We start from the raw sequence: 9,280 nt of genomic DNA, 5'->3' as shown, positions 1-9,280 counted from the left end.
AACTTATCAGGACCAATAATGAGTATTGGAATAATGAGCACACAAGAAAAAAAGAGACAACCACATATCCATAACTTCAAAAAAATAATATATATATATATCAATACACACACACAATACACTCAAAAACGAGTCCACCTAGCTAGATATACTAGGAATAGAAAAGGGAAATTGATAGGAACTAAATGGAAGCTAATGTAAAACATCAGACTCAGGGACAGCAATAAAAAAGTCCATCTTTAGGATGTCCCCTGCAACAAGGCAAACCACTCAGTTTAGGGCCCGGTTTCCTGATAGCCATGGAACTTGGTTTAGGAGTGTTTTAATGATGCCTCATTCTTACAACGGCCAAAGATGTAACGTCCGTTTCTCAAAACAACATGCAGAATGAACGTTCACTAAAAGCGTTGTTAGACCATGTGTTGACACTGATAGGATCGAAACAAAAGCAGCGCTGCTCTCAAATCAACTTTCTCCTTTCAAATCATATTCCAAAATCCTGATGATGCATCAGCTCCTAGAAAGATATTACCACCTATGGTTGGCTGCAAATATTGAGGCAACTTATAATGCTTACCCAATAATGCACAAAATCACATTGAGCACATCATTGTGCACATGTTGTTACACATCTAAATATATTGAGGCAAAAATTACAGATACAGACAATAATTGGCAAAATAGAATTCAATTGATTGAACATGACATTGATTTCAATTAGGTTGAAATATAGACCCATGTAGCCTATTTATCTTTTAATGCAGTTATCTCGGTTTTAATTTGAAGCATATTTTTATCCTTCACTTACTTGCTTGTAACAATTGCAAAGACTTTAGCAACTTTGTATTTGTAGTCAACTTTGTTCTGAAGTTATCGGCAGTCATAATCAGAGAGATGAACATCTTGATTCTATGTTTAGCAGAGATCTTCTGTAAATAAAGTGACACAGAAGGTCAAAAACATAACGATGCACTTAACTGTTCTACGAGTGGTGAGGCAATCGGTAAATAATGAGCGTGTTCAAGTGCAACTTTAGTAACGATGATTTTGGGAAACAGCTCAGAGATTTAACAATGCTCATACGAAGATTCTAACAATGAATTTAGCATAAATATGCGGCGGGAAGTCTTATTTATTTGCATGGTGTTAGGCTGAGGTTACTGTCCGCTCTTGAGAGACTCCACCAGCCTAAGGAGTAAGCAGAAACAGAAAAATTATTCAGTTTTGTTGTTGTATATTGAATGACTCCTCAGCTTGTCACTCATATTCTTTGTTCCTAATGCAAACCATGTTATTAATTTAATGATAATTTAAAACTGTCATCATCTTAACAGCTGAAAGACACACACACACACACACACACAAACTGCCTTATTCTTAACTAAACAGCCTCATCCATTTGGTTCCAATTCCATTACCATTCCATGGCATCGTCCAACCCTGTTCCCTTGGTGGCGGAGGTCTTGAAGATCTGCCACTTTCTGTCTTTGAGTGCTGGCAGGCCCAGGGAATTGGCGACCTCAGTGGGAGTCATGGCCTGCTCCATGTCTTGCTTGTTGGCAAACACCACCAGTATAGCCTTCTTCAGCTCCTCCTCCTGCAGAGAGAATACAGACAGAGCCCTCTATATCTGGAAACCTAGTATGTGACTGCACATGCTGTTTAGCTCACAATTCCATCAAAATATAGCAAGTACATGGATAAAAAGAGCTAGTGAGAGCCATGGGACCAGGAAACATATTCAACTATGGAAGGCTTTTATACAAGCTACTAAAGCCACATTAATCATACCTCAAGCATAGCCACCAGTTCAGACTTGGAGATTCCCATCCTGTCCCTGTCACTGCTGTCCACTACATAGATAACAGCATCAGTGTTGGAGTAGTAGCAGCGCCAGTAAGGCCTGAAACAGAGAGAGATGCAAGAAGAAACATTTGGGTAACCAATACATTTGTTGGTTGACTCTTGACAAACTGACTGCCTATTGTTGCAATATTCAGATATGTGTGAGACATATGCTACAATAAATAAGTTGAAGTCAGGAATGTCTCAATACCTAATACTGGTCTGCCCTCCAAGATCCCACACCTGGAACTTCAGATTCTTGTATGTCACCGTTTCCACGTTGAAACCAATGGCTGAAAAAGAAGAGAATGGTAAGTCAACAAATTTCTAGTATTGTAGGTTTAATCGTAACTGTTTGCATGTCATTCTCTGCATGAGCCATTTCAGTGACCAATTTATCTGTTGCAAGACATACCATCGTATGGGCATGCAGGAGTTAGGCCATCAGTGTGAGTGTTCCTCAGCACTGAGAAGAAGTTATTTTCACTCACTGGGAATAGTGGTGACGACCTCCCCAACTTGAAGTCTGTAAAGGATTGTGGTTTTCCCAGCTCCATCCAACCCCAGGATCAGTATCCTCATTTCCCTGGTGCCAAACAGGCCAGAAAAAAGACTGGAGAAGAACCCACCTAGATTTAACAAGGCAGGAGGGATAAAGAAGATTAAAGTGGTAATACTTCACTCATAACATTTGTCAAACTATACAGATAACTTCAAAGGACAAACACTAATGTCAACTGTCAGGTCTGCTAAATGCATCACATCGTGAAAGGAATTCTACTAAAGACATAAAAGCACGGTCTGGTACGCATTCACGTGTCAGAAAGTTATTATTTTCTTGAATATGTAAGGGTGTTTCCCTTTGATATTTTAAGTGGAAATTGTCATCTTAAATCACACATAAACCCCCTCCTGACAGGAGGAATATACGCGTGTTGTGTGCAACAGGGAGGGGCAATTGAATGCAAGCTTCAGCAGATTGAAATTGTTAAAACATTTCTATTCAATCTATCTATGGGCAAGAGGGTTAACGTGCTGCTCGACTGCTCAGTTTTTCACCCAAAAAAACAACAGAATATGGCAACAAAATAACTAGGGCTTTGCAATGATGGTTAAAATGCTAGGAAAGGTTGGGGTTAAGTGGGTTCAAATATCCCTATAAATCTGAAAAACATGAAAACATTTTTCCCATCTTAAAACCCCTTGAGATGGGAAAACATGTTTTTTTATGAAGTTGAAAATGTGCTCTTTATGACAGAATGTTAGGTGAAATTAATAGTTTTCTATTAACACTACCCAAAATGTACTCTACTAGTGGAACGACCCAGCTAGTAGAGCAATATATCGACATCTGTATTTAAGACATTGACTGGATAGCAAACGTTCGTCTGGCATACCTCAAAGAATAACCAAATAATCATAATTTATTCATAGGAAATCGTACGTTTACCATAACAGCCTACCTAGCTAGCTAATGCTAACACTAAGGCATACAACCAAATATTAAGATAAAACGTTGGCAGATGATGGTCAGACATTAATCAGTGGCTAAACATTGATTTTATGTAAAAATTTTGTCGATAACTCTAAAAGCAAACTGTAAAGTAGCAACGAATCTTACCCATTTTTGACTAATAACAGTCCCTGCTATCAATCAGTATGCAAAGCTTTTTGTAGGAAAATATTTATTGTACATTGAGTGGCGTCTCTTCTTCTTTCTTTTGGGTTTGTTTACATTGACAGCGCAGTTATCAGGACATTATCGCCACCTATTTTCAGGGATGTACTGGTGATTTGATGGTCTACTCTTACATTACAATCATACATTATACGGTACAGTCCCAACATTGAAAATATTAAAAAGTACACATTAATGTTCGGAGAAAATAACTTGCAGCACAAATCGAAGACCACACCGGCAGAGTGGATCAATGTTTTGATATGGCTGCCTGCATTGACACATCGTGAAATACTCCTGTCTATATTAAAAATAACTTCTACTCATAATAGTTTCAATAAAAAACATGACATTTTATTATTTAGTGCAAATTGTTTTATAGTCACATAGAATATTGAGTACAATCACACTTCAAAAAGCAGATAAATATACAGGTTAATCTACAATAGCAGATAAATTGGCTAACAAATATACCAATAAGCAACATGTTAATGAATAAATGCAGCATACAATATACAAACAAAAGCTTTAAAAACCTATCTCTGGCTTTCATTTCCAGTGTCTAACTGTCAGTGGAGTAAAGTACTTAAGAACAAATACTAAAGAACTACTTAAGTAGTTTGAAGTATCTGTACTTTACTTTACTATTTATATTTTTGACAACTTTTACTTTACAAAAATCCTAAAGAAAATAATGTAATTTTAACTCCATACATTTTCCCTGACACCCAAAAACACTTGTTACATTTTGAATGCTTAGCAGGACAGTAAAATTGTCTAATTTACACTTATCAAGAGAACATCCCTGGTCATCTCTACTGCCTCTGATCTAGCGGACTCACTAAAATACATGCTTTGTTTGTAAATTATGTCTGTGTTGGAGTGGCTATCCGTAAATAAATCAAAAGAAAAGGGTGCTGTCTGTTTTGCTTAATATAAGGAATGTGAAATGATTTATAGTTTTACTTTTGATACTTAAGTATATTTAGCATTTTAATTTACTTTTGATAATAAGTATATCTAACACCAAATACTTTTAGACTTTCACTCAAGTAGGATTTCACTGGGTGACTCACTTTTACTGGAGTCATTTTCTATTTAGGTTTCTTTACTTTTACTCAAGTATGACAATTGGGTACTTTTTTCACTACTGACCACATGCTAGAAGTTGCACTGGACTACCTACAGCGCCTTGAAAAAGTATTCATCACCTTGGCATTTTTCCTATTTTGTTTCATTACAACCTGTAATTAAAAAATATATATATTTGGATTTCATGTCATAGACATACACATAATAGTCCAAAACGAAATGAAAAGAATAACTTGTTTCAAAAACTAAAACTAAACTAAAAATGGGAAAGTGGTGCACGCATATATGTGTATTCACCCCCTTTGAAGCCCCTAATTAGATCTTGTGCAACCAATGACATTCAGAAGTCACGTAATTAGTTAAATAAAGTCCACCTGTGTGCAATCTAAGTGTCACATGATCTATCACATGATCTCAGTATACATACACCTGTTCTGAAAGGCTCCAGAGTCTGCAACACCACGAAGCAAGGGGCAGCACCATGAAGACCAAGGAGCTCTCCAAACAGGTCAGGGACAAAGTTATAGAGAAGTACAGATCAGGGTTGGGATATAAAAATATACTAGAAACTTTGAACATCCCACAGAGCACCATTAAATCCATTATTATAAATTGGAAAGAATATGGCACCACAACAAACCTGCCAAGAGAGGGCCACCCACCAAAACTCACAGACCAGGCAAGGAGGGCATTAATCAGAGGCAACAAAGAGACCAAAGATAGCCCTGAAGGAACTGCAAAGCTCCACAGCAGAGATTGGAGTATCTGTCCATAGGACCACTTTAAACCATATACTCCACAGAGTTGGGCTTCACAGAAGAGTAGCCAGAAAAAAAGTAATTGCAAAAAACAACAAAAAAAACGCTATGTCTGACACAAACCCAACACCTCTTTCACCCCGAGAATTCCATCCCCACAGTGAAGCATGGTGGTGGCAGCATCATGCTATGGGGATGTTTTTCATCGGCAGGGACTGGGAAACTGGTCAGAATTGAAGGAGTAATTGATGGCGCTAAATACAGGGAAATTCTTGAGGGAAACCTGTTTCAGTCTTCCAGAGATTTGAGACTGGGAGGTTCACCTTCCAGCAGGACAATGATCCTAAGCATACTGCTAAAGCAATACTCAAGTGGTTTTAAAGGGAAACATTTAAATTGGAATGGCCAAGTCCAAACTTAAATCCAATTGAGAATCTGTCGTATGACTTGAAGATTGCTGTACACCAGTGCAACCCATCCAACTTAAAGGAGATGGAGCAGTTTTTTTCTTGAAGAATGGGCAAAAGTCCCAGGGACTAGATGTGCTAAGCTTATATAGGCATACCCTAAGAGACTTGCAGCTGTAATTGCTGCAAAAGGTGGCTCTACAAAGTATTAACTTTGGCGGGGTGAATAGTTATGCACACTCAAATTCTGGGGTGAATACTTTTGCAAGCCACTGCATAATGGGATTTGGTTTGTTTGGTTGATGTACTAATGATTCTTATGTGCCGCTTGAAACAAAATTCTGGAGAAATTGGTTTACAAACAATTTTAAGTGCAAACTGTATTTAAAAAAAATCCAATCTGGTTGTTGGGTCCTCCACAGCATAGAGACACACTTAAAGTGGTAAATTATCTTAGAGCCAACACAGAAGCCAAACAGCTCTCTGTCCTACTCTTGTATTTAAGTGCTGCATTTGACACTGTTGGTCCTAAATTGGTTTAGGACCTATTGAACCTTTCGAGAGTTTGTCACCCTTGGTGAACATAACTCAAAGAAAATACGTATCACATGTGGCGTTCCACATGGTTCAATTTTGGGTCCTGTACTGTTCAGTTTTATATGTTACCTCTTGGCAGAGTTATCAGAAAGCACAGCATTGATTTTCACTGCTACGCAGACGATACACAACTTGTGTCACCAGAGGATTTTAGTTCCACTGATAAATTATTAGACTGTATTAGTGATTGAAAAACTTGGATGGCTCAAAATTTCCTCCAGCTAAAGACCGATGTACTTATTGTTGGAGCCAAAGCACAATGAGAGAATCTGAGAATATGGCCCCACATTTTAATTCATGAGCAATAAAGATTGCCAAGGTGCAGCCGTTTCTCTCTCAGGCTGGTGCAGAAAGACTCATCCATGCTTCTATTACATGTAGGCTTGACTACTGTAATGTTCACCAGGTCTGGTCTACCCAAGAAAGCCATTGGTCAACTGAAAAAAAATGCAAAATGCTGCAGCACAGGTACTGACCAAGACCAGTTGGAGAGCACACATTACACCCGTTTTAAGGTCACTGCACTGGCTGCTTGTGAGTTGTAGAATTCATTTTAAGATATGTTTTTTAAATCAATTCCCAATTGTGCACAATACGTCAGACATGCTTTTAAGTTATGCGCCCAGTCGGTCCCTCAGGTCCACTGGCCTTCAAAGCCTAGGACCAAGAGGCATGGAGAGGCAGCCTTTAGTTATTATGCCCCCAGCCTCTGGAATACCCTGCCAGAGAACCTGAGGGGGGCTGAAACTGTGGACAAATTTAAAAGAGATCTTAAAACATACATTTTTAGCTTTGCCTTTCCTCAGGGTGCTTTTTAGTCATTCCGTTTTTGTTAATTTTTGTTTTTTCCTCTTATGTTTGTTGTGTAGTAAATATGTTTTTATTTTGATTGTTTTTATTTTTTTCCTGTGAAGCACATTGTGTTGCATTCGATGTCTTAAATGTGCTGTATAAATAAAAGCTTGATTTGACTGGGTAATGTCATAATTTCATCCACGCTGTTATGAGGTGAAGTCTCCCCTGTCCCCCTCTCTGTCTGTCATGGTCCATTATGCTGCTACTCGCCCGTGGGCAGGAGCCCATTTCACAATTGAGGATTTGTGGGACTTTTACAGATTATGAACTGATGTTCTCATTAATTACATTTTTCTGCTGCATATTGTATATGAATAGTTATTCTTGGAAGAAGTTAAAATACTGTTACTTTGATGTTCTGACGCTGTAAAATGAATAGTGAATTTCTCTCTGAACTATGGAAGAAACATTTATCTTTTCAAATGGAAGGGTCATATTCCTGCCCTATAGCCCAGGGTTGGATTTCTACTAAGCTAACATATTGAATTTTTTATTTTTTTACCTTTATTTTACTAGGCAAGTCAGTTAAGAACAAATTCTTATTTTCAATGACGGCCTAGGAACAGTGGGTTAACTGCCTGTTCAGGGGCAGAACGACAGATTTTGTACCTTGTCAGCTCGGGGATTTGAACTTGCAACCTTCCGGTAACTAGTCCAATGCTCTAATCACTAGGCTACCCTGCCGCCCCAATTGTTTTAAGGTCATACCAAGGATCATTTACCCCTTTACCCCTGTAGGTACGGCTTGTAAATGTGATATTTCAATTGAATTTTTAACACATTTTCTAACAGTTCTTAAAACCTGTTTTTGCTTTGTCACTGTGTGTCAATTAATGAGGAAAAAAAATACTATTTAATCAGTTTTAGAATAAGAATAACCTAAAACACAAGGCCAAATATACACTGCAGTTGCTTACCAAGACTACATTGAATGTACCAGAGTGGCGTAGTTACAGTTTTGACTCAAATTGGCTGGGAAATCTATGGCAAGACTTAAATGGCTGTCTACCAATGATCAACAACCAACTTGAAGAATAAAAAAATAAAAAATTATGCGCAAATATTGTACAATCCATATGTGCAAAGGTCTTACAGACTTACTCAGAAAGACTCACAGCTGTAATCGGTCAGAGGTGATTAACATGTATTGACTCAGGGGTCTGAATACCTATGTAAATTAGATTTTTTTATTTATTTAATACATTTGCAAAAATGTTGAAAAACATGTTTTCATTCTGTCATTATTGGGTATAGTGCATAAATGGGTGAGAAATATTTAATCCATTTGAATTCAGGCTGTAACACAACAAAATGTGGAATAAGTCAAGGGGTATGAATACTTTCTTAAGGCACTGTACATGGAAAAAGTGGCAGGATCATGCTGTGGGGATGTTTTTCAGCGGCAGGGACTGGGAGACTAGTCAGGATCGAGGGAAAGATGAACGGGGCAAAGTACAGAGAAACCCTTGATGAAAAGCTGCTCCAGAGCGCTCAGGACCTCAGACTGGGGCGAAGGTTCAACAGGACAACGACCCTAAGCACACAGCCAAGACAACAGGAGTGGCTTCGGGACATGACTCTAAAAGTCCTTGGGTGGCCCAGCCAGAGCCCGGACTTGAAACATCTCCGGAGACCTGAAAATAGCTGTGTAATAACGCTCCCCATCCAACCTGACAGAGCTTGAGAGGATCTGAGAAGAATGGTAGAAACTCCCCAAATACTGGTGTGCCAAGCTTGTAATGTCATACCCACGAAAACTTGAGGCTGTAATCGCTGCCAAAGGTTCTTCAACAAAGTACTGTGCAAAGGGTCTAAATATTTATGTAAATGTGATCATTTTTTTTTTATAAATTGGCAAAAAATTGTAAAACCTATTTTTGCTTTGTCATTATGGGGTATTGTGTGTAGATTTTATTAAATTGTTTGTCATTTTAGAATAAGGCTGTAACGTAAAATGTGGAATGTCAAGGGGTCTGAATACTTCCCGAATGCACCGTACATTTCCCTTGACCGAGTGATGCCAAATGTTTTTTTTTTAAATGCCTCAA

General features: G+C 38.2%; 1 protein-coding gene across 1 annotated transcript; it reads right to left on the bottom strand.

Moving 5' to 3' along the window:
- Window positions 1-71: 71 nt before the first annotated feature.
- LOC135524257 (ADP-ribosylation factor-like protein 1) lies at window positions 72-3,575 on the bottom strand. Its single transcript, XM_064951639.1, has 6 exons — window positions 3,467-3,575; window positions 2,337-2,474; window positions 2,057-2,138; window positions 1,792-1,903; window positions 1,419-1,597; window positions 72-1,188 (listed from the first exon to the last, which is right to left on the bottom strand). Exons 1-6 carry the CDS (start codon window positions 3,468-3,470, stop codon window positions 1,158-1,160), a joined length of 546 nt encoding a protein of 181 aa, XP_064807711.1. The 5' UTR covers window positions 3,471-3,575; the 3' UTR covers window positions 72-1,157.
- Between the last annotated feature and the right edge of the window lie 5,705 nt (window positions 3,576-9,280).

This window comes from Oncorhynchus masou, chromosome 31 (assembly GCF_036934945.1).
Source record: "Oncorhynchus masou masou isolate Uvic2021 chromosome 31, UVic_Omas_1.1, whole genome shotgun sequence".
Taxonomy (NCBI): domain Eukaryota; kingdom Metazoa; phylum Chordata; class Actinopteri; order Salmoniformes; family Salmonidae; genus Oncorhynchus; species Oncorhynchus masou.
This window is presented reverse-complemented; position numbering and strand designations above follow the sequence as displayed.

Bases quoted from the DNA above. Each gene is read 5' to 3' on its own strand.
- LOC135524257 (XM_064951639.1), bottom strand. The intron at 1,904-2,056 runs GTATTGAGACAT...TCTCTGTTTCAG, and splicing joins GGAGGGCAGACCAGTATTAG to GCCTTACTGGCGCTGCTACT. The intron at 1,189-1,418 runs GTAATGGAATTG...CTTACTCCTTAG, and splicing joins TTGGACGATGCCATGGAATG to GCTGGTGGAGTCTCTCAAGA.